This window comes from Seriola aureovittata, chromosome 18 (genome assembly GCF_021018895.1).
Source record: "Seriola aureovittata isolate HTS-2021-v1 ecotype China chromosome 18, ASM2101889v1, whole genome shotgun sequence".
Classification (NCBI taxonomy): Eukaryota; Metazoa; Chordata; class Actinopteri; order Carangiformes; family Carangidae; genus Seriola; species Seriola aureovittata.
Window position 1 is genome coordinate 11053571 of NC_079381.1, and position 25446 is coordinate 11079016.

At 38.7% G+C, this 25446-nt stretch overlaps 1 protein-coding gene across 4 annotated transcripts; it reads right to left on the reverse strand.

Annotated features, from left to right (window-relative positions):
* Positions 1-707: 707 nt before the first annotated feature.
* Positions 708-25027, reverse strand: pnpla7a (patatin-like phospholipase domain containing 7a). Of its 4 annotated transcripts, XM_056403312.1 has the most exons (37): positions 24906-25014; positions 24533-24578; positions 24393-24429; positions 24202-24276; positions 23139-23226; positions 22870-22952; positions 22296-22396; positions 22039-22179; positions 21796-21955; positions 20977-21057; positions 20077-20205; positions 19807-19887; positions 18746-18875; positions 18554-18631; positions 18334-18410; positions 18030-18185; positions 17739-17816; positions 16976-17181; positions 16704-16835; positions 16365-16488; positions 14860-14973; positions 14440-14506; positions 14103-14252; positions 13742-13805; positions 13310-13478; positions 11468-11650; positions 11115-11233; positions 10718-10874; positions 9341-9457; positions 9062-9131; positions 8538-8654; positions 8214-8362; positions 7915-8067; positions 7579-7695; positions 5162-5246; positions 4550-4665; positions 708-3940 (listed from the first exon to the last, which is right to left on the reverse strand). In XM_056403312.1, coding segments are annotated over exons 2-37 (4059 nt in total). In that variant the 5' UTR covers positions 24535-24578; positions 24906-25014; the 3' UTR covers positions 708-3787. The 4 variants fall into 4 exon arrangements, with proteins under 4 accessions (XP_056259287.1, XP_056259285.1, XP_056259284.1 ...); XM_056403310.1 differs by lacking the exon at positions 24533-24578 and having other exon boundaries at positions 18560-18631; positions 24906-25027; XM_056403309.1 differs by lacking the exon at positions 24533-24578 and having other exon boundaries at positions 24906-25027.
* Positions 25028-25446: the final 419 nt, after the last annotated feature.

Consider the following 25446-nt stretch of genomic DNA (forward strand, 5'->3'; position numbering starts at 1 on the left):
CAGTAAACTTCAGCAGCTCCACAAACCTCTCTGAGACTTTCACCAATCACTGAATACTGTGACTGTAATGAAGATGAGATTTATTGCTGGACTGTTGAACTGGACTGCAGGGTGGATAATCACCGACTCCAGAGTTGAGCTCAGGCTGTTCTCACTTTAGGCCATTTAACGATCAGGCCACCCAGCGGGACCAGTTCCTCATTAGTTGATAATTTTACTTATTTTATTAATGATACTTTATTCACTCAGGTGTGTGTCATTAAGGTATGATCTAATTTGGAGATACCTGCAGGAAACAGCGCTAAGCATATTTCTGAATTATGGTGTTAACTAAAGTAAAAACTTGAAATCTGATAGTTCTCTCTTTCAAATAAACTGCAAATGATCATGCTGCAGAAACGATGAGTTGATGGATTGACAGAAAATTACTCAGCAGCAATTCTGACAACTCATTTATCTTTCAAGTCATTCGTCGTTTCCAGCTTCTCAAATGTGAAAATTTGCAGTTTTTGAAAATGTAAGACTGACAAAACAAACAATGTGAAGGTAATTTTCACTAATTTAATTATATGGACCAGATGATTAATTGAAAAAATAATTGTCAGTTTAATTAAGGATGACAATAATCATTATTTGCAGCCTTAAATTGTCACATTTCTATTCTGCAAAGCCAGAAGGCAAATGAAAAAAATGAAAGACTCACAAAGTACAATAATAAACAGTGGTTTATTAGTAACAATTGATTATCAATAAGAATATTTATCAAATAACATAAATATAGATAAGTAATTGATGTCATACAATACAGGCTTATCGGTAAACTTCTTTCATCGTTGTATATTAATCATCAAAACAAATGTCAAACGAGGGCACGAGTGGTAGATTTTCCGTACGGGTCATCTAAGGCTTTGTTACATTAACTTCATGGCAAAGCTCCACACATTACATAAGCACGTTATCCATCACCTTGTCCCATTAAATAAAGTACTGAAACATTCATTCTGCCAGACAACATCAATTCATTGTTCTCGGCTTTTGGAAACCACCCAAAAGTACAACAAACACCAGTGCAAACACCATCACCTTATTGGTAAACAGCAAACTCTTTCCTATCTCCACTTTGCTCACACATTCTGTGTCCAGACTCCGTTTCACCAACAACATATGGAAGCTCCGCCATGTTTATCACAGGGTTTCTCTACACATGTAATGCTGCAGGCATTGTGTGATGTGCTGTGATCTTTGAAAATACTGGCGCCAGTGAGGCTCACAGGGTGATACATCAAGTGGGAAGAAAAAAGAAGTAATAGAAAGTTGCATTGATGAAGTTATAATTAGAGCTTGACCATTTAGTTGGGCAGCTGATATTAGCTTATTGCATGGTGTACTGGTATCGTGCTCTACAGTATGCGTCAGCTGGTGTGTAACTAGTAAACTGCAGTACAGAAATGCCAAAAATATGTCGCCATTAGATTGTTTGTCTGCCAGAGAGCACTAGCAAGATTATTTTTCCACTGCTGAATGTCTTTCTCAGTCATTTATTATGTTTTGTTATGCATTTAAATTAAAATACGCATATATCTGCCCACATACTGTTATCTGACTTTTAAACTTTGAAAAGTATTTATTGGTATCAACATTAAAATCCAGTATTGGTCAGGCTGGTAATACTGTGATTAAAGCTGAAACAATGCATCGATCAACAGAAAACTAATCAAACTATTTTGAAAATCAATTCATTATTTAAGTCATTTTTCATTTGACGGTTCCAGCTTCTCAGATGTGAAGATTTTTTCCTTTTCTCTACATGTCATTTGTAATGTAAAGAAATGTAATGTAACATTATAAGAAACTGAATGTCTTTGGGTTTTGGACTGAAATTGTGATATCTGTCGTTCATTATTTTTAAACATTTTATAGACTAAAAGATTTACTGTTAACTTACAAAAATAATCATCACATTAATCATTAGTACAGCTGTAGTTACGATTGAGATCAAGTTAATCCTATAAAAAAATTGTAAAGTAGCGTGTTCATCAAGGCTATGTAACGAGTTATTAGTTTCATTGTGCATTGCATTGCATTTCTGGAATGATTGTCCAGCTGTCGTGACTTGTGCATAAAATGATCTACGTTTTATCTAGGCTGTATACATTCTTGGTTTAAATATGAAAAATATTCAAACATTCAACATTATTCAACTATAAAATATGGATGGAACAAAAAAATCAGATCATTTCAATGTCAAGATGCTACAAAACTTTTTTGTTTGCAGTTTCAAAACAACAAAAGTAGATCTAAATCACTTGAAAGAAAAAAGCTCAAAGACATCTTGATGAATCAAATAATTTGTGTTTCATCATGTTCCTGTGAAGAACGGCCCTGCTGCTGCAAATAGCCCCTGTGTATAAACTGTACTGAGATGAGCGGAGCTTCAGAGTTCACCCACTGTCTGCTGCTCAGTCTGTGTCTGATAGATTCAAACTAGAAAACAGATGGGGAGGGGGGCTCTCATCAGCCAAGAGGGAAACTAGTGCTTTGAAGTGGATCGCAATCATTACTTCCCTCCATGTCCCTGGCACGCTGGCTATGACAAAACTGTGCTGACAGCCATGGCCGTGGAGTGTGCTGCTTGTTTTGCTCTCTTTCTGTTTTTAAATTAGTGTTATTTGCCAAGTGAGTGTTGGTGAGGATCATTACAAAGATTGAGCATACAATACATTAGAGGATAGGTTCTCCTTTTTTCAGTCTTCCTTTATACATCAGTACAAAACTCACAGGCCTATTGTATACACTGAGTTTTTAGTTGCTGTAATCAGCTCGGCAAACGCTGTTAAGTAAGACACTAAGAGGGGATTTTGTACTGAAGACTTTACCCTTGGAAGATACCCACTTCATTTGTCAAACTCAGACTGCTGAAGCCATTTTAGCTTTTTTTTTTTTTTATGGCACACTTGGTGAATGAAATAGCCCTCTTCACACCCCATCACTATGCACTTTGCAAGGGCAGTTAAGACATGAGTTGCATATTACGAGATGCAGTTCACTGGGTTCACGTGCCTGTTAACAAATAACTTTTTTGTTCAATCTCTATTTACCCTCCCACAATACTAGAAAGGCATCCATTTGCTGGCAGCATGGTGGAGAAGAAGGATTACACCAACTAATACCATTCAGCATTCATATAGGCAAGTAGTGAATTTTAAAAAATCTGACCCTATCCTTTAATGTACCCTTGGTACAGTGTCAATAATGTTTTACCACTGAGGTCAGTCAGTGATGTGTTGTATTGGACTGCATTATACTCTAACCCTCTAATATTCTACCCTCCTCATGATTGTAAATAAAAATTGATTACACTGTTTTCCAAGTGTAATTAACAAAAAGTCATAGTTTTCATGGGATATATATTTCATGGATATAGTATCTCCTTAACTCTTCTATTTTCTCGTCATCTTCCACTGGACGGGTGTGATTCATGTTAAGCTACAGAAACTAATGCTGACCATCTCAATATGAGAAATAACCGGGATTGCAGCTGCTTTTGTTTAGACTAGGAATGCATTGGACTTGCAGCTGAGTTGTGATGCCTGTACGGAGATTGTTTTAAAGGGGCTGTCAAGTTGTTATCAATCACACAACTAATGAGGCCAGGTAACAGGGGGCAAAATGGTAATCCCGGTTAGTCTGACAGTCTCAGGGCAGGGAATAGGTTTTGCGTCAACGTGGGAAAGACTGGAAGGTAAAATGTGGCAAAGACAGTTAGGTTGAATTGTTTGGGCACAGTTTATTCGACCAGTCTTCGCTTAATCGACTGTTTAGAAAGGACTTCCTGGTTTGACGGCACGTCCAGTGGAGTGTCAGGGATGGCAGGGGACTGAGTTTGGCTCCTGGTGAGTGAGGTAATATTGTAAGCACGTCTCCCTTCCAGCTCCTCATCCTGAGAATCAGACGCAAGGTCAGGCATGAGTTAAGACATGAGGACTTAAAAATGACATCAAAATAATATTCTACACATTTAATCATATTATAAAGAAAAACGTTCTCAGAAATGCATAACAAGACTTCTACTTCTACTTCTACTCTACTCCACCTCTTTTTGGCAAAGTTTAGTTTTATAGATTTTATCTAATTGATATCAGACATGAAACCTCTGTTCTGTTACACAGACAATACAGCTGTGCTTGCCGGTGAAACCCAGGGATTCCAGCAGACTTTAATGTTTAATGGACTGTGACGCAGATTTAATTTTGGATCAAATCGTCCCCTTTTTGTGAGAAAGAAAATATATACAGTTACTCAGTCTTTCCATCAGCTGTGAAAGAAACTGAGTTAAGAATGTGTTATGTTTTTTTATTTTTTGTCTGCTTTGGAAAAGATTACACAAGGCTTAATGAATTTTTGGCCTAAATACAGAAAATCCCTTCATTGTTGACTCAAAGTCAAAACCCTACATCTTTCTCGAACCCTGGCTCTTAACTAGAACTTAAAGTTATCTTATGTATTATTAGATCCCATAGTGTCCACACGTGTAACCAGAGGTCCCCACCGTGTCTGCAGTCTCCTCCCCTTCAGTGTGCTCTCCATATCGATTGTATAGCTCCATGTCAGACAGAGCGCTCTCCACTGCCTCCTCTTCATAGTCAGTTTGGTAGTCTGACTCCTCTGATGAAGGGAAGGTGTGGACGACAGGAGGCAAAGCACATTGTAGGTGAATAAGGAGTGCGTGGAGTGTAGAAGAGGTGGCAAGAAGAAAGAGGAGGATGGATCGAAAACATAATTTAAATTTAAATTGTTTCCATTTGTTTGCAAATGCTTAATTTAAAATGTTAAATTTGCACAGGCTCTACTTTCCATCAGCATGTTACGACCTGCATGTGTGCGGTGAACACACATAATTGACATCTAAAATTTCTGCTACAGTGGGGATGCAGCAATCCATCCCCTCTTCCATGTGAAACAGATTCATTTGTTAATAGAATGTGACAGGAAAACAAAAACCCATCGAAAAACAAAGAAGAGCAAGCACTGGAAAGACAAACATGGAGGAGAAACAGTGACAGTATGCCTTCTCCCAGATACTGTGTGTACAAACACTAAAAAAAATGCTTGTGGGTTTGGCTGAAAGTGAGAGTGTTGGAGTGTGTGTCGGAAGGTTTACCATCCACCAGGGCAGGTTTGACAGGCTCGATGCGGGACACAATTTCTGCCAGGTCAGTGAAGGAGGCATTGGGACATGTCACCACCTGACGGAAGTAACATACACACACATTAAAAAAAAAATGCTGAACATAGACTAAGCCAACAAACAGTTAAAGGGACTCTGATGTCATGCAATTATAATCTAAGATAACTAACCAATTGTGCTCTAGCTACGCCAGCTGCCAGGTGTCAACGCCTCATCTGTTAAAGCGCTGTAATGTATTCCTGCCTGCGCACACTGATGAAAGCATAAATAGCAGCCAGCAGTTTCACTAAGGAGAAGGACAGAGGGAGCTGATCCGGATGAAATCTTTTTGTCTCCTTTCAAGCAGCACTCTGCAGATGTACTACACCTTTGAACTGTATTGTGAAAATGTCCTTATTTTTCATTAAAGGGATAAAATAAATTAAAAAAAAAACACAAAATCCCCAAAGTTCTGTCCACACCACAACATCAGACTGAGAACCTTTTATACAATGTAAAACATGATAGCAATCATTATAGGAAACAACAAAAAGGAAACTAGGGAAGGTCATCAAGGTTAAATCTTTTATTTCCCCTATTTTCACTTTCTTTCTGTTAAGCACATCTGATCTGAGCTGGATTGGTTTTTCTACTTTAAATGCACCTTTAGAGTATATTATATAGAAATGTAATTATTGTTTAGGGACCAAATAAAGTGATACTGTTTGTCACATTTTATCATTTGATCACTTTTCCATGGCATCTTTAGCTGCTGATACGGGTCTTTTTAATTTCTTTTTTTTTTTGTCCTGAATTTCGTGCAACTCTACTGAATACATAGTGCTATGTAAAATCCATCACAGGAAGAGATGAATTTCCCCTGAGAGTTGCACCCCACACTAGCATCTGAAGATGAAAAGAAAGGCACTCATTAACTGCCAATGTGGGAAGACTATTGTTTTAAAGAATGACAATTGGATTTATTTATAAAGCAGTGTTAAGCATCATTGTTATTCTTCTCTCCACGGTTGTTCAGGTGCATTTGTTGGTTTGTTTCTTTAGGGCTACTATCATGATTCCTCTCAGTATGAATCTTGCTATTCTTCCCTTCATCCCCCTCATGTTGTTGCTCAGATTACGGGTAAATATCTCATCTTTCTTCATTAGTCAGTCGTTTCTCTTGTTTAGTTGGTCTTTTTTCTTTCTTCGACATTGCTGGGGGACAAATCTGGTGCACGGTAAATCTATTTCTCTGTACTTCAAGAGCAGACTGATTCATAGTTTTAATGTTATTACTTTAACAGCAGTGTAGCCCAAGGCTTAAAATATGACGATGTTATCAATGAACTGCAGCAGACAATGAGGATATATTATAGAAACAATAACTATGAGAGAAAATGCAACCAATATTGTAAAACCATTTGGTTGATTACACATGCAGAGACTGCAAATGAGAAGACAGATACTGAGGAAACTGGCATTTGTCTGGCAGATGTGATGGTTTTAATGGCTAACTGTCAGACATTTTAGATAAGTGAGCTCATCTATTTGATATTGCATTAAGCATGTATGATTACTAAACTTATCTTTGACTTTCTGACTTTTTTTTTTTTAAGATAATTAATAATTATTGTCAAATTCAGCCACAATTTCCTGGTGGATTCTGCTTGTTAATGGCTTTGTTCACTTTGTGAGGGATTTACACTTACTATTGTGTTGATGTGAGACTTAATAAAAGGCTTCTTACTGATAGTATATCTAAATTTCTACAGAATCTCTTCTGGTGAGGATATAACTTTTGTTGCATAGAAATGTGTTACAATTTAACAATGGATTTTTCACTGTGAGGGTATTTATTATTATTATTATTATTATTTTTATTATTTATATTGTTATAATGCTTAACTTGCTTGTTTTGGCTCGGCTGGGTGCTGTTACAGACCGGTGATTTTGCTCTATTAATTTCCATTTTCTCTACATGTGCAACCATGCAAAACAAATTTTCCACGTTAGCTCTGACTTAAAATCTTTGAATATACAAAAATGTGTATTTTTTGCTGAGGCCTGAGGGAGTACCTGCTTCTACAAGAAGTGACCTAATTGTAATTATATCCTGATAAAGGTTCAGTTATGACTCACTATTAAATTGCAACCCTGTGGTTAGATCCTTTCAAACAGCTTTCATTAAACCCTAAACACATGATATTTCAGTTATGACCATTTTTGTTGGTGAAATTAAAAATTCAGATTTACAGTAACAAAGTTTTTTACAGAATTTAGAGTCAATAGCAACTGAAAAGGAAAATAAAGTCCCGACTCTGTTGTTGCTCCGTGTAACTATTCCTAATGGCGTTCTTGTCATACATTCTACATATATTATCCCATGTAGTTTTCCCTCCCTTCATCCTTACGCTGTTCTTGCTTTGGGTGTTGTGGAAGTCCTGGTGTCTGTCCTTCAACATTTTCTCCACCACTCCACTGCGACCCCACACGTCAAACACAGTCTTGCCATGCTGGTATCCAACCTCCTACATCACACAGACAAACACACCAAAAAGTGTAGAACATAAATTATTTCAGATTCAGTTTGTCTGACATTTGTTACTGAAATCAACATTTTTACAATCTTTACAAAAAAGTAGGGGTAAAGCAAAGGGTTAAGAAACAGAAGAAACAGCCGACAGCTGAGGAGAAAACAAAATAGAAACCAGAATCACAAAGAGGAAGACCGTGTTTCTTAAACTTACAGCAATCTCATCGAACTTGCCAAACTCCAGCGTGCGATATCTGTCGATTGGAGGTCTGATATACTCGCAGTAGTCACTGTTCTTCACAGACTCCAACTGCCTCACACAGCACACGTAGGCCAGCCGAGTCTGAATCTCTGCCATGTTCAACACCTAAGACCACAAGTGTAGAACTGAACATATGTATCACTGAAAAAACACCTCCAATAATATCCTCATTGGTATTCAAAGGACTCATTTATTTTTAAAACACATCCTTGCACAGTATGTTGCGTCTTTATTTTTAATCAATCCATTACCTTGACTTTCTCTGCTAGGGGGTTGAGGCGTTTCCATAGCAGCCACCAGCCTGAGAGTGAGTCGCCATAATTAGTGAGGTTGGTTTCATCCCGGCTGCCCACGTCAATAGCTATCACCACTTTGGCCCCCATGGAGCGCGCCACATCAGCTGGGAGGAGACAGAAAAAGGGGTTGGACAGGGGAAGGATAAGGTTTTGTGAGGAAAAATAAAAAACTCAATTAAGTATAGGTGGTAAAACTGACAAAATGACATGAACCAACTAATTCGACACAGATAAGGGAGGTATGAAGTGCTAAAAGTGAAAAGACTGAGTGTTACAAACCAGGCAGGTTATTGATGTAGCCTCCGTCCATCAGTAGGTGTCCATCTTTGGGGTCACAGAGAGGAGGCAGATATCCAGAAAGAGACATGCTGGCACGAACATACCGCCACAGAGAACCTCAAACAGCAAACGGGCAACTCTTTTAAGTTTTATGCCTATTAAGCACTATGCACTTAATTGAAAGCAACCAACCTGAACCAACAGAAAATTTAAGTAATGCATGAGACTAATGAAAGGGTCAGTTCATCAAAGAGGACAGTAGTGGCAAATCTCTCATAGGTAGATATCTCAAATAGCTAGAATTGCCGCCTCGTGGTTGTACACCTCCGCCAACCGTTTGGATATAAAATGTAATCACTTCATCATTTTATCCTATTTGACATTTGTGTTGAATTTTGTCACAATTACCAAACGAGTTCTTGAGTTATGACCAAAAACTGGTTGAACTGACCTTTTAAGCAAGCAAGAACAAAATGATTCTTTTAAAAGTTAAAAAAAGGAAAAGGAAATAACGCTGTACCTACCATCAGTGTGTACTCTCATGGCCGAGGCGGTGATGTCAGTCGTGATATTGAAATACGGGATCCAAAGGTCCTTCATACACAAAAGGTTACATCGAAACATATCAACATAATAATGTAAGTTCACGATACATTTGCTTATCCGGCACCACAACCAGATTTTTCTGCAGCTTAATCAGCTGAAACTAATTCAGTGCCATCTGTTCAATCTCTGCGCTCTCTTCTTTAGTCGCCATTTGCCTTGTGATTCTGTTGGGTCTTTGGTAACCTCATTTCACCCACCTCAATCTGTTTACTCTTGAAGACATTGCTGATGCCGGAGTTGAAGGCAGCACCAGAAAACATGGAGGTGACTGGGTACGTCAAATCCAGAACCTTCTTAAACACTGATGTCATTTCCTAAAGGGAGAGGCAGAGAAAAGAAAGGTCAAGTGGTTTCTCTACTCCACACAACTGCGAGATGTACCATTTCCTCAAGTACGAAGCAGAATTAATTCATCAAAATTTGAATTTAATTTTATGTAAAAGAAGATCTGCTGGACTTTGATTTAATGTTTTTGTGGGGGCTGTGTGAGTTTTTTTTCACACATCCCTGTGTGTTCACCTGCTTTACTTAATAAATTTTCCTAAAAATAAATTAAATAACAAGCATGATTATTTCAACAGATCAGCGTATTCTGTTCTGACTTAATTCATGTGACTTTGATAGGGATAAACTCTTTTTTCTTGCAACAGTGGTTCCTTTAATTTGATACTAAAGGAGCAGTGAGCCAGCCAGCTGCTTCTATAGGGAAGGTTCAGAACCAAGGACAGAACCAGAGCGGGAGGGGCTGGGTACACTGTGGGAGGATAAATCCTACCACATGCTCTGCCTGCAGACAGAGCAGGTGTCTCAAATTAGCCATCATGGATGGTCACCGTATTAAAAACCTGAGGATGAATTTCATATCACAACGCTGGTCATGAGTTTAATGTGAAAGCCATCCAGAGCTGTCAGTACAACACAAACTCATTACTTTTGATGGTTAAGAGGCACAGCATGGTTAATTACAGACCCCGATTATAGATAGCAGAATTAAGGTCTAAACTACATTAGAATTAAATCATTTTCTGCTAGAAAGAATCACCTTCTCAAAGACAAACTCATTGTGGAAAGTCGAAAACCAGAAAATTGAAACTGCTTGAAAATATTCCTTTTTCCAAGAGACAATCGGTCATATGGAGTAACACAACACTTTTCATCTACTAAATGATCCCATTCAAACCATTTTGTCACAATTTTTTGGATGGATTTTTACATTTAATAAGAAATGTAGGGATGTTCTCCTACATGTGCCATGTAGGGATAAAATGCCTTTTGGTCATCTGGCCAAGCTGTACACAGCTGCATGATGTTATGTAACATCCTAAAGATGTCATATCAAGGTCATGTACCATTTGACTGTGACCCCCCCTTTTTCTACACTAATTTCCTGTCACAACTATATTGTGCGCTGACTAATAAAGAAAGAATAAACCCCACCCCCCTAAAAAAATAAATAAATACGGAGTTGGAGGGAGGACTTGAGGATAAGTGAGATACAATTTGTGATGCAGATCAAACTATCATCAGCTGTTATATTTGGCTCTTAATATTTGTGTTTATTACAAGACTCTTACCATTGCCCATTCTCTGGCCCTCATCCTCATGCGGCTGTGGCTGCGGTCTTCAGCATACAGTGCCCCCATCAGGGAACCGATAGAAGTGCCTCCAATGAGGTCCACAGGGATGCCGGACTCGCAGAGAGCTCGCATTATCCCCACCTGGGAACAACCCCTGAACAGGAGGGAGGAGAAATTAACATGGAGGGACTGAGGGAAATTTAACTATGCAGCCAGCAATGAGATTAAGAACCAAAAATCTCTGTGATGACACTTTGAGCCTCTGATAGTTATAAAATCCATTAGGCCAAGAAGGTATCATATTTCAAATTATATATATAATTTCTTGTCCTAGATTACAGTTTACTCTAATATGAATTTAGAAACGAACACAAACAGTGGCCCGGAACGTTACCTGGCCCCTCCTCCTCCCAGGATAAGGGCAATAGCATTCCCCGTGAGGACTCGAGCCAGGCGGGAGAAGTCAGAGTGGCGGTCTGCTGGCTTCTCAAACACACGTTGATACAACTCCAACTGAAAAAGAAGGGAAATGACTGTAATAAAAGTAGAAAGAAGGAAATGAGAGAATGGCAAGGAATAAAATGGATGACCAAAATATATGAAGACACTGAATAAGATATAAGAGATCATGAGGAAATACTAAATGGAGAGGCTAAGAGGGGAACACCCAGAAGGGAACAAAGTAAATTGTTCTGATCTGCAAATGAGAAATAAAAACAACACTCTGGCCATGTTTCCCATTCCTACCAGTTTGGGCAGGCTCCTCTTAGAGAAGACCCTTCGGGGACAGGAGAGGTGCAGGTGTCTGGAGATCCAGCTTCGCATGTTCAGCCAGTCCACAGTTCCTTTGGGTGGGGGACCGTCTTCTCTGTGCAACAGCACCAGCTGCTTCTGGGCACGCACTGCACTTCCTTCCAACATGCGCTCCAGCTAGAGGGGGAGCCATCGAAGACAGATATTTGAGAACATTTTATCCTCCTCACTGTTTTCAGAGTGCCTCCTGTGCAGTGCTTGCACGGATGGAATAAAGAGAATTTTTAACACTAGCCCTTAAAAATACTGCAAACTCATGACTTACATAGACTTGACTTTAGTTTAAGAGTGCACAATAGCAGCACTTGTACAGGTATGTGACTCCAATTCCATATTTATGTTTGGGAATAATCTCAGGTTCTTTTCAGGGATAAATCCAGGTTCAATTCCAGGACTGTTATTTTGGAATTTACCATTTTATGTGAACAGCAGCTACATTGTATTTATATTTATATTTGAGATTTGAGGTAGCAGGCTGAGCAATAAGAGCAAAATGGGACGGTTATTTGAGAGATGGATTTTTTAAATACATTTTTATGTATTTCATTCACATTTTTTCAAGTGCAATTTCCCAGCTGAGGCATTTTATTATATGACGCCCCTGAATGAGCAGTCTAATAAAAATTAAAAAAAAAAGGCTAAATAGTCTGAGAGCTAGGTCAGATCTGCCACACAGTCAATGGGCCCTCTGCTAAAGGTCTAGAGTATGTGCAAGGTGAGAGGGTGTGTGTATGTATGTGCCCTGAAAGATAAAATCAACCAAGAGCAATAACTCATTCTTTGCCTGGGCAAATATTGATCCCTCTTTTCATTTCTCCAACCATCTCCTGTTAGACAGGCATAGATTCCTTTCTTTTCTCTATGACCATTTTCCCCATGAAGGCAATTACTTCTCCTTCAGTGGATGTGAACTTCCTGTCTTTCGCAAACCGCCACTCTTTAAAAACATCCATCCACCCTTTGCTCATTTCTCCCATGCCCAAAGGTCAAATACAAACCATTCACATCCTGTGTGACCATTATATTGGTTAAACCGCTGGGTATAACCATTATTCAAGAGGAAAATGATCAGAACTGACCTTAATATCACATCAGACAGAGAACTGCTCTACCAAGATTCCTGCCTGATAACACTCTCGCAGTGTGCAGAGTGAACAAGAGCTCAGTTCAAAATAATTGGTGTGATGATTTTTCTGGATAGAAAATTCCAAATAAGGTGATACTTTTAAGTATAATTAAAGAGTAAGTCAAGGAAAATGTGAGTATCCATTTTCCTTATAGTCAACAAATCCCATGAAAAGATCAAAATCAATACTGAATTGATTATTCTAGCAATTATTGTCTGTGTATCCAAAGCCTGTGGCTTGATGCTCTGTGTCACAGACTCAATTGTTGTACTAAAACAATTAAAAACACATCAGTGATTCACATTGTTGCACTGGGTGACATGTTCCTTCACTACGACGAACATGGGTATTATAGTTTATTTGTACACTGTCTTGCTGCATTTAATACTCACTATCTTTAAATCTGACATTGAAAAAGTCCCAAACAGTTACAGCATTTACATCTGTTTGTGGAGTGTTGACTAAAAGCCACAGTTCCCAGCAGTTTCAGATAATGAAAATTAAAGTAAAAATATATATATATACAATTCCAGTCAAATCATTAGTTGCAGCCCTAACAAAGGCTGGACTTCTAAAGCTAATTATAAATAGCTACGTTTGTAATTAATTCAAATATACCGTCTCCTCTAACCCGCCCCTAACACCTCACCTCCCCAACGACAGGGTCCTGCTCCCCTAGTCCCACGATGATAATGCAGTCGGCCTGACGGATGCACCGCTGTGTCCACGGGGTCAGTGTGTAGTCTGTCTGGTAAAGAACGATGCGATGGATGTCCTCCTGTTGTCCCAGCCAGCTGGACAGACGGTACTCATGGACACTGAAGAGAAAGGGAGTCCATTAATGACTGGCGGCATTGCCTGGCTGGCAGCACATAGTAGATCCATTTTCCTGTTGTGACAATAAAGCATACTTGAACTGAATTTAATGAGTCAGAAAGAGAGAAAGCCCAAAGAAAAAATAAAATGGACCAAACAGCAGTAGGACAGAGGACAATATTAGATGTTCAAATGTTTGTTGAAGACTACTACTTATATAATATATTTGGTGGGTGCTGAAGAGAACTTCTGCCACAAAACATACCTGTCTAGCGCTGCAGCTCCAAGTCGCTGTTTGATAATGTCACTGGTCAGCAAAAGAGTGGGGCCTGTATGTGAAAGATTATATTAGTTTCCCTTTGAGGTAAGGTGACATGTCTAACATCACCCCTCTTACAGTCACTCCTGAAAGACTGCTCATTGTTTTGAAAACCTAATTCCTTAATTCAATGTTAATTAACCCGTATTGTCTTACTCCCAGTTCAATTTAGGGACTGAAGTAAAGGACATGTAAAATCTTCTGTTGGGAAGAGCCATAGCAGTGATGTCATAGCATGGAGTACCTTTAATATAGGATGGCCTGATGAATTTTAGTACCTGTTTTTTTAATTTTTTTTTATTTTTACCTATTGCGATAAGTGCATGCTGCAGCTCCAGGGTGAAGGCAGTGAGAGGTACCTCCTCTGATACAGGCAGGACCGTCACTGTGGAGAGGTTGGAGGCTTGGTTCCCTGCATCCCATTTACTGCCTGGAGTGTGGAGGGCTAAACTGCGAGCTGGGGAATGAAGTACAAATTAGTAAACCTCTCCCTCAACAGTAAGTGGTGTTAAACACCAAAACCAGTGGGACAACCCTAAGTTACCCGAAGTGTTGGTGAGACATAGCGTGTGCACAGATGTGTTGCAACAAGATAAGCCAAAACCAAACATTATAGACAACATTGCACACACAGACGCACACACCTGTCAGAGGACCATTGACCTGCTGGAGTATCTTCTGTCCTAGTAAGTGGATCAACCTGGTGACAACCTGAGATGCACAAACATTTTAGCAGCTCTGTGTTAATCATCAAGCAGACAGCTGCAGCTTTCCACCATGTGTACAGCAATTCTTCCTTTAACATGTAATTTAGGTACAGCAAATTAATCTTGATTTTAAATCCAAATGTTGAAGACAAATGGAAATAATTTTGGGAACCCTTTACCCACATTATTGTCCATCTGAAGTTTAATTATTCATACTGCCCATTGTTCAAGGCAAAGCTCAATCAACTCATTTTTAAAGCAATCAATTTCATTTGTTTTCCTAGATGTCTATTCGGGAGAAATAAATAGTTTTTTCACATTTGCTGAATTTAATTTAACACTTGAGGTTCATCCTACCTGTGGGAACTTCCTCTTGATGGAGCTAAGAGCTCCTTCTGGTAGCTTGGCCAGCTCAGAGTCTCGTACAGCGTGCACCGTGGTGGCTCTGTTCTGATGGGTCAGGGCCTCCACCTGCAGAAAAACAAAAGCCACATCACATTGTTAGCTTGGTTGGAAAACAAAAAGGTTGGTCCCAAGTAAAAAGAAATCTGAATCACTCCTAAACATTACAACACATTATAATCTAAATAAATAATAAAGATACAAATAATTTGCAGAATAATAATTTGTAATGTAATTTTAGATTTAAGTCAGTGTTAAGTTATAATTGTCCTCGACCGCTGAGCCTTGTACTGTCACAAAATTTCAGTTAACTTCATGTAAAAAAAAAAAAAAAAAAAAAAAAAGAAGCTATAAATAAGATCTCTCCATCTCATCATCCAGACCTGACGTCAGCACAAAAGTGCTAAATACGTCTCTGAATGTTAGCCATCTCTCTAAAAATCTTATTCTCACCATCACAGAAGCTTCATCAACAGCTTCCCCGCTCCAGGTAACAGTAACCATAGTACCTATCAACCCAGGTTTTATTACAGTAACTTTACATAGTTTATCAATATTGGCACTAGTATCCATTAGTATTCAAATAAGTATTTATAACTGATTGAGGACCAGCATTGGGAAATGTATATTGACACATCTTATATGCTTGGTAAATGTATTGATATGCTGGATATTTTAACAGGATACAGAATTTCTTCTTACAAAGATTTAATCAAAACAAACAAGATGAGAAATGACTAGACAACTTTTTGTGCACCCCCACATTCCCTCCGGAAGACTGACTACTGATGTTTGTGTAAACATCTGTCGATATGTGTTTGGAGTTGTCTCAAAAAGAGCCTGAGAGTGTTTTTTAATTATGTATTCTGAATAAATGAATAAAAGCAGATGTAAACTGTAATGTTTAAGTTCAAATTTAGGGGGTTAATTTTCTGAGTGAAAACATGTTGTTCACTCTTTTTCCCTATTCATTTGCAAGTACAGTATGTAAAGATGATACAGATTAAGTGTTATCTTCATTATCTTTAGTTAAATGCCATTTCAGATGGCTTACAACTAGTGGCGAGTTACATTTTTATCCTACATATTCCTAACAAGTACTTCATAAGATTTGTTTTATTTACTGCCAGTGGTGGTAGTCTTATGGCCATGCTTTTGTACAACACACTGGCAGCCTGTGTTTTGTCAACAGTATGTACCCACACTGAATATGCTATGAATGTGATGATTAACTACTGTTAATTAAATGATCTTCCGTGATGCATATTCAAATATGCACATTTTTGATAGATCTTGAAGAAAAACACAGAAAACACTGTTTATGCTGATCTACGGTCATTAATATTTATGAAGATACTAGAATTGAAAACAATATCAACATAGCGCACACACACTAGATATTCATAGTTTTTCACCCACTGTCCAATATCCATCTTCTCCCTTGCTATCATGGTCCTTACCACTCCAATCAGGTCACCGCGTCCATACTCTCCTATCAGCTCCTTCTTGCCATCCTCCTTCATGATTACAGAGCGCAGTCGACCACTCAGCACTATGAAAGTACTGTCTGATTTCTCTCCCTGCCTGCAAAATATACAGATAAATTCATGCACGTCTATAAACAAGTTTGTGATCCAGAACGAAATTTAAGAGTTTTAGTTGCCACCACTGTTGACTTGTTTGCAAAGGATCTAAAAAATACTGTGTGCTCCCACTTGAATGCAGAAGTCCTTGTAGAGTTGGTCTTTTTTTCTAAAAAAAACCTTTTTTCAAAATACACAAAGCCATCAGTAAAATACCTGTAGACAGCCCTGCCAGCTTCCACGGCCATCCAGTCAAGAGCAAAGTCTATCTGTCTGACAAAAGAAGACATCCTCCTCACCACTGTGTGAGCGACATTCAGCACAACTTTTGGCTCCACGCGCATTATCCTGAGGAACAGACAAATGTCAATAGAAAAGAAAACTAAAAAAAACATTCTCACTGCTCTTTTAAGGGTTGTCGTTAGGTGCAAGTATGAATATAGTATTTTGCATGGATGAGGGTGCACGTATATGTCAACATGACTGACTCATAGAAATGGGTTTTGGAAATGGAGAGGAAGCTGCAGTCTCGCTGGGCTCGGACAGTGAATATGAGGGGCTCTCCGGTCAGGACAGCCAGTTGACCGACAAGCTCTCCGGGGTGTGTCACGAACAGCCGTGTCTCTTCTTCTCGGTCAATCATCCGCTGGTAAACGTGGAGGAGTCCAGAAATCACAAACTGGATGCTCACCTCCTAAAGCATCAAAAGGAGAAAGAGCAAAAGAGAGCAAAGATTTAAAAGTCTGACGGTGAATGCCAAGACTCGGCACAGGTGTGCTAATAGGACACCTTGATTAGTCATCTAATCAAAAATTAATTTCACAATAATTATGACAGCATTAGCTTCACTTTTCTAATATCTCATTTAGATATGAGAACTGTGAAGAGCAATATCTTGATATGAGAATTTTATCACACCAGACTTACGTGGAGAAAATAAAAAATAATATTGAATTTCTGCAGAGACCTTTAAGCATGTAATTTGGGGCAATAATTATCTACTTTTTCATGTTGCCAAATTAAGCCTAACAAGTGTGCAAAAATACAATAAATACATAAAAGACACAAGGTTCTTCCAGTGAACCTATTCAGGCATTACTGTCCCTGTAATGCCTCTTTACCCTTCAGGGGAGACAGTTATAGGACCACAGCTCTAAAGCATATCAATCTATCATGAGTGAAAATGGAAAACCCATACATTAAATCTTTTATATCATGAAACTGAACTGCTTTTCAAGTTGTTGTTCTGACCTGGTCTCCCTGACGAGCCACCACAGAACCAGCTTTGACGTGATGAAGTGTCACTCTACCCTCAAGCAGAGTTGGATCCTGCAAAAAACAGCCAGAATATCTGTTTATTATAACATCAAAAAAGACACTGAGCTGTCCTGATGTATACCTGCTGTAGGAATTTCCTATAAAATGTGTCACATTACACAGCATGCAGTAAAAGCAAACGTATTATTTGCTTTGTTTTGAAATGATGTAATCCCTGAAATATTTATTCCAGTTGATGTTAATTTTGTGTGATAAACCTCCCACCTGCAGCTGGATGATTCCCAGCAGGTCCTTCTTAGCAGCCTGGAAGATTGTGCTGCTCTTACTGAGGTGGATGGCATCAGAGTGCCCTCCACTGTCCGTGTAGTGAAACACTTCAGAGGGTGTGTGCAGCATTGTCACACTCTTCTTCAGACTGGACTAGAGACACAGACATACGAGAGTGACTAATAAAGACGAACGACACAAGCAGCAGCGTCAGATGCGGTGGATGCTGGGATATGGTGTTACATCTACATAGCCAACATCTGGTGCAAAGTAACAGGATGACATGGCAGGGAAGTCTTACTTTTTGAATGACAGGACTGGATGGAGCCTCGTCTATAGTGACCCGTGCTCGTTCACAAGCCATGTTGAGGTCATTACCTGTAAGGAGGAGGATTATGAGTTTAAGTACGCTCGTCAGTATGTGTGTGTGCTTGCGTTCAGATCAGTGACAGTGATAAGTCTGTGCAGGAAATGAATACAGGCATATGGCATTTGGGATCGCTTCTGCTCGAGACACTGACCCCCACCTGTGCAGTCGGTGGGCATCGAGACGGAACGTAACTTCCTGTAGCTGTTTGGAGGGCTGTCCTTTACACTATCTGTATAATGTAAAGTGAAGTGCCAGCACTCGATCAGTCTCAGGACAACACAAAATACAATTTTAACTGTGTGTAAGGTGTATGTTTGTAATTATGTCTGTGTGACTATATGACCTGTCTCTGCAGGGCTCTCTGTGGCCCCGGTAGATAATTCGTCCTGGAAATGCAGACGACGAGTTGTCTTCCCAGAATTTGCCTCTCCCATAACACTGTTTATATTGGACAAGGGCACCGCCTGGCTGTCCTGTCAATTAGCAAACAAAACAAATCAGTTACCAGTCCACATTTTAGTTAGTCAGGTCTACAGTCAAATTTCAGTAACCCTAAAAATGTTAAATCAAAACAGAACTGAAGCAAAGGGAAACTGACGTATATAGATCATCACTGGGTTAAGAGCAAATTACAAATTTCAATAAAAAAAAATAAGTGTGGGGAAAGCACAGGAACAACGCTGATATTGTAGGTGGTTTGATTTCAATTTCAAAAAAATAATAAAATAAGTAGAATGCAGCGAGACTCGGCTATTAAAAATGAATGTAAAACAGCTTCTCAACAGAATGTTCAACAGACACTAAGTGGCCCAGTTTTGGTGTGAAAGCGGTTTCTGAACATCCACAGTTCAGACTATCACACACAATAAGAAAATCCAAATACTAGTTTTCCAAGCGATATCAGTTTTGCTCATAATAACCAATCTGTCAGATCCTCTGGAAGATGGTGTCACTTTCAGATTAACTTTTGGTATTTCATTTATTAGTTATTTGAGGATTTGGAAACTTATCATTACTACATCAATATTAATTTTTTTTTTTTTTTTTAAACTTCAAAACGTAAGAAAGTGAATGCTTTTCCACATATTTCCCCCAAAAAGGACAACCGTAAAAAATATTTTTGGTGATCTTTAAGTCGGAGCCAAGCCAGGTTTCAAGGCTGCTGGTCTCCCTGTTTCTGTGGAGGAGTTCACTTCAGCCTTATGAAGGACTGGAAGTTACGATACTGCGCTTAATGTTCTGTGAAATTAGCTGGCATGTGTGACCCAGTGTGTGCGCGCGCCTTTCTGTGCTTGTTTATGTACAAATTGAGAACCACTGCTGCTTGGGTATTCAATGTAAGCCTCTGTGTGACTGTGTGTGTATACACACAAATAAGTGTGTACTAATTAATTTCCCTCCTACCGGATTGAAGAGCTCAGTTGTTAGGCCCAGATAGTTATGTAATGCCAAGAAGGTGACTCTTTGGAGGCGAACCATGATTATCTGTAACACACACCAAATCAAATACTGAGGTAAACAGAACAGAACATATTCTACATCAGATTGAAGTGACATCCAAATAAGATCAAAATGATTGTATTTATTTTGTGATGTGTTCCAGGGGGAGGAATATTCTCTCAAGGAAAAACAAAAAGCAACATACTGGTTATTTGTTGTTAGGCAATCTGTTACCTGAATGACGCGCACAAGCGTCTCTGGGTATTTCTTAAATACAGACTCAAAGGCTGATGCAGGTAAACGTAATATGGTGGAGCGAGTTGCAGCCCGTGCCAGTACAGTCTTATATGGAGCTGGATAACCCTGGCAAAGGCAAAAAGAACTGTTACAAAACGAGCAAAGACAGAGGGCACTAAAACCTCATCTCTGACCTCAGTGTTGATGGCCACCTCATTAGAATTGTCCATGTAGTAATTAACAGGACGAAGGCATTTTTACCTCTCAATTTTATAACTGTATATGAACTTGTACTTAGTGCTTGCAGCATTTTGAAACTGCATCAGTATTAAATGTACATAAAAGTATGCTACTGCCTTAAAATTCTGGTAAAAATGACAAGACATCACAGCACTTCATGTTGTGATTAGTGTTAAAAATCTGTAATAGTTTTTCTATGCTTATATTTCTTTATATTTCTGAATTTTCAGTTTGAATTAATGGGTTAGTGTTAAATGTAATCTGATATGAGCAATAACAATACGAGTGTCTGAAAAAGATACAAATTATTCAAGGTGAGGACTAATTAAATACATGTTCCCGACCATCAGACAAACCCTAAATGCAGCTTTAAGTAAAGAAGTTTCATCTGAATGGATGAGCAAAGGACGATATGACAGGAAATTGAAACAAAACAGAACATGCCCTGAGCAAAATATGAGGGGGTATGAGGGTAATAGATAAACAAATTGAGTTTAACAGGAAGTACAAAAAGAATTGCCTCTAAATGAGATGCTTGAATGGAAATATTAACAGTGGAGAAGAGCCTGGCTGGAGACACAGACAGAACAGAGCGCAAAAGAGGACAGAGGCAGTGGAAAGTAGTCAGATGTGAAGATGGAGAAATAAGGAGCTCACAGTGATGATGTCCAGAATACTGAGCAGGCTGTGGACGCTGTCTCCTGGGTGCACATCCTTCACCAGTGGTTCTGTGCCATCCTAAAAAAATAAAAATAAAAAAGACAGGAAAATTCGGGTATTCTGCACCTTTCAAACAAATGTACAGGATTCCAGTGGTATGGGAGGAGGACTTCAAAAAGTAGCCATGACAGGGAGAGTTAAACTAACTAAACTATGGAGTTGGATGCTACTCATGATTTGTACATATCAACAGAAGCAAGCACCAGATAGGAAAACACATTTAAATGCAGACAAAGGTGTGAAGAGCCACAAATTTTCTTCTACTTCTTACATTCTTAAAAAGCAGAATGCATCTAGTTAAATGTTGCAATACATGTACCTGCCGTACCCTGTTCATATTTTCTCATAAGTTATGTACGTGGGTATTGGAAGGTAGAGGAAAACATTTAAACTTATACTGGCGGAAGTGTGCATATGCCCTTACTTCACATTCACATTAATAATCAGAGGCTCCATCAGCAATGATATGGTCCACTTTTAGCATCAGTTTGCTGCTGTAATATACAGCAATGGCCATTTAAATGAGTTTATCACAGTTCATCAGAGTTTATCACGCCAAAAAACAAGAGCCTTGTAGAAGCAATTTTAAAACTTTTCTATTCGATATTTTTGTGCATCAACAATGGATCAAATGGCTGCGTTTAATATCATTGGTGAGTTACCAAGGAATGTAAAAGTGCACAAAACGGCTATTTGACAAAAATAAATAAATTTAGCTTGAGAAGTCAACTGAAAATCGTCATGTTATCCACATACGTTCTCCTGGATACACAGCTCGAGTCGTCCATCCTGGACCACATAGATGCTATCATCATCATCTCCTGGTCTGAACAGACCTTCGCCCTCCTGCAGCTCAATAAACACCATGTGGCGACACAGCTCCAGGAACAAGGGCTTCTCAAAATGACCCAAGACCCTACAGAAAGTTACAGAACAAAGATTAGAAGAACAAAACAATGGAAGAGGTGAAATCTGTACAAAAGTTGTTTATTTGTCTACCTGACATTCTTCAGCATGTAGAGGACCTCAGAAGGCAGGTTTGAGCTCTGCACATCAAACTCTGTTAGATCAGCCTCCAGCAGCGAGGGAGGGGGTTCCTTGGGCTGCAGGGTGGGAGGGTCTTTACGGATCCTAAGGATTCTGTTGAGAATAACAGAAAAATTATTAAACGAATTCCAACAAATCAATATGCTCAACTCACTTACATGCGTAAAAACCCCCCCGGAAAAAACCAAACAAGTATTAGTAATGCATACTTGCGAGCTATGCTCAGAACTTTGGTCCTTTTGCGGATGCGCTGTGGTTGTTTTGATACTGAGGTGGAAGTTGGGGGAGGAATCGAGGACAGCGTTTGGACCTTAAAAACAAGAATGCAGACAAGATTTAAAAGTTGGCTGGGTTTTTTTTTTTTATGGCAGACAAAGACATTTTGTGTTTGTTCTACACAACTGTACACCTAATTAATGAAAATGGAGGAGGACAAAAAAAATAAAAACTGCTTGATTAAATAAAGGGTGGTAATATCAATATGAGGATCTCTGTTCATTGCTAAGCTAAATGCTTGCAATTAATTTTCTGTCTTAGTATATTAGGGTACAGAGCAATAGTAAGTTAATAGTGCCAGTGGTTCAAGTAGAGTATTTCTTATGCAAGGCCACAAAAAGATATCAACACTCTTCCATCTCTACTCTCCCCATCTTTGGGGGAAAAGATTACATTAAAATATATATTAGTGCATACTGTATTCACCTAAATTGTGTATAAAGATGAATTTACCTGACTGTACATGTTTGTGTGTGAGTGTGAGACAGAAATGGAAATAGAGAAAACCTTTCGCATTATCTTCCTTCCATAGAAGAGCACTTTATCTCTTTTTCTGAAGCGATAGTGAGGTACACCAGGCTGTTGTTCACCTTGTTATGCAATCAAAAACAAAATGCAGTAAAGTCATGTTAAAACCACATTCTGTGGAAAATTGAAGAGGCTACATATACATTTCCCTAAAGAGCCTTAACATTTGAGGTACACAAGAAACAAAAGAAATAAATATTTTAGCATTACAATAAATACAAAGTTCAGAAAGAGGTTGGATAACTCACGAGCAAGCTTGAATCTCCTGTTAAGGAACAGGACCACAATGCCAATCAGCGAGACTGCGACTGCAGCTCCAATCAGTACACCGGTGAGCTGGAAGACAGACAAGAGCATTGCAACGATAGTATAGTAACATGAGAAGGCATTGCAGTCTAGTTGTACACAGTAAATGACATTTGAACTGCAGGTTTAGTAACATTATCCTTCAATGTCCAAAGTTGTATCCTTGTTTTATACTACATACGTATTCGACACAGGTTTTGAAAATGTAGTGTGTTGAAAATGGAAAAGTGATTAAATATATTCACAGGATAATAAAACAAGCTAGATGTAATTGTGTTGTTGATGTGCAATATTGCTCTACATTGAAATATGCAAAGGAAATAGAGCTGCTCACTGCTGGGAAAAAAACAACACATTGTGAACAGTCAAACAAAGAACAGAGACATGAACAAATAAATAGAATAGAACAAGTAAATATTAGATCTTTGGTAAAACACTTTGCACTTTTGTAACTATTAATTGGCAGTAACATAGGGATTTTAAGTACATGGTACAGAATGGTAGTGATTTCTTGTGTACTAACTGGTAATAACTGTATACTATAATATTTAATAGCAAATTCTGAAAACACAATGTTTTACGGCCATGTGACATAGCACAAGTTTTTTGACTTTGGGATAACTTTATATTTGAGGTTCAAAGTCCTCACTTCCTGTATATGAACAGATACAACTCTTTTATCTCATATTTGACAAAGAAAATTTTGAATAAGAAAAGTTTGAACATTATTATAGTAAACTAAAATGAAATTTGGTCTTGACGGTCATCAGTCATCATTACCAGTTGAGCCATGCCTACTGAACTGAGTGCCCTGTCAATCATACTAATCAGATGAGTGGAGGGGGCTAAATGTTTGATTATATCATAACTTTCATTGAAAGTGAAAATGGCCCAAATCGCACCAAACTAATCAAAGTCAAACTCAGCCAAACTCAACGGAAAGCCTCCCAATCTGCCAATTCAGCTTGTTAAAAGTAAAGGCTATCCATGAATGTTATTTCATACCATGGTGGTCTGCATCCTCTCCTCCACGAACTGTTGCACCCGTGCTGTGATGTGACTTTTGCTGTTCTGCAGCACCTAAAAACACGTTAGGTTAGCACAGAGTCTGACTGACTCAACTGGCTATTCAAACAAAGTCACAGCTGCTAGTTCTGTTGTTTCACATATGTTTTAAAATAAACTATGGTGCTTACGGAACTGTCTCCATCATCCTCTGCGAGGCAGTCCATCCTGGAAGACAACAATGTTTATAAATGCTACGCCTGTAACCCACATATGAGGCGACATTTGGATACAATCTCACAGACAGTAGCGGTATATGTGAGAAGGTTACATTTTATCGTGGGGGTGAAGTCACAAGTTGCTGGAAAAAGGGGAAACTGTGAAAAGGAGAACATGGATTTGTAACTTAGGAGAATTCCGACAGCCATCCTCATCTAATAGCTTCGTGTCTTTATTTAAATATAACTTAATGACATAACAAGTCAAAGACAAGCTAGCATAATTAACAAACAAAACATTAACTGACGGTTAATGCTGATTTCAAGTGGATTATTTAATATTTTCCCAACGTTAGCTATTCTTTAATATTAGCTTAAATAACATTAGCTAGCAGCTGGCTGACTGAGGTTAGCCGTCTTACCAGTTATTATGAATAACCAAAGTCAACTGTGCTGTACTCACTGCACAGAAAACACCAGGCTTACTTTTGGAGCATTTCCGTCGCGCTGCTTCAAGCCAGTGACATTTCCAAACATACGATTGAGCGAAGTTAGCAGGTAGCTAACAAAGTTTTCAGTAGCCTATGTGATCACTTGCTTAGCCCCACCTATGATTCCAAGTCCACCAATAGCGTCTTGGATGTCTGCCGTTGCCTTGGTACCACTCACAGCACACGACCAATCAGGAGCGGATCAGGCACATTATACTCTTCCTGTTTACAACATTCGAAGAAAGGGATCTCCTAACAAGGATCTTCTGCACCTTAACGTTTTAATAAAGCAAATAAGGCTTTTAACGGTGTTTGGTCAGTAGCACATCGAGACAATATCATTTACTGTAAGCACTGTTATAATAAAACTTGAAAGCTGCAGTGGTGGAAGGTTACTAAGTACATTTACTCAAGTACTAACTACAATGCTGATGCAATGCTTAAAAATGCATAAAAATAAAATTAAAGAGATTAAAATCAATTAAACTACTCAACAGTAGGCTATATAAAGTAGGTAGTAACAATTAGCACCACCT

What these genes read in the sequence shown, in the direction of transcription:
- pnpla7a (XM_056403309.1), bottom strand. An exon ending in GAAGGAAGATAATGCGAAAG is followed by an intron (nt 22,397 to 22,869) that starts GTTTTCTCTATT and finishes CTTGTTTTTAAG; the next exon opens with GTCCAAACGCTGTCCTCGAT. An exon ending in CTACATCAATAACCTGCCTG is followed by an intron (nt 8,363 to 8,537) that starts GTTTGTAACACT and finishes GTCTCCTCCCAG; the next exon opens with CTGATGTGGCGCGCTCCATG.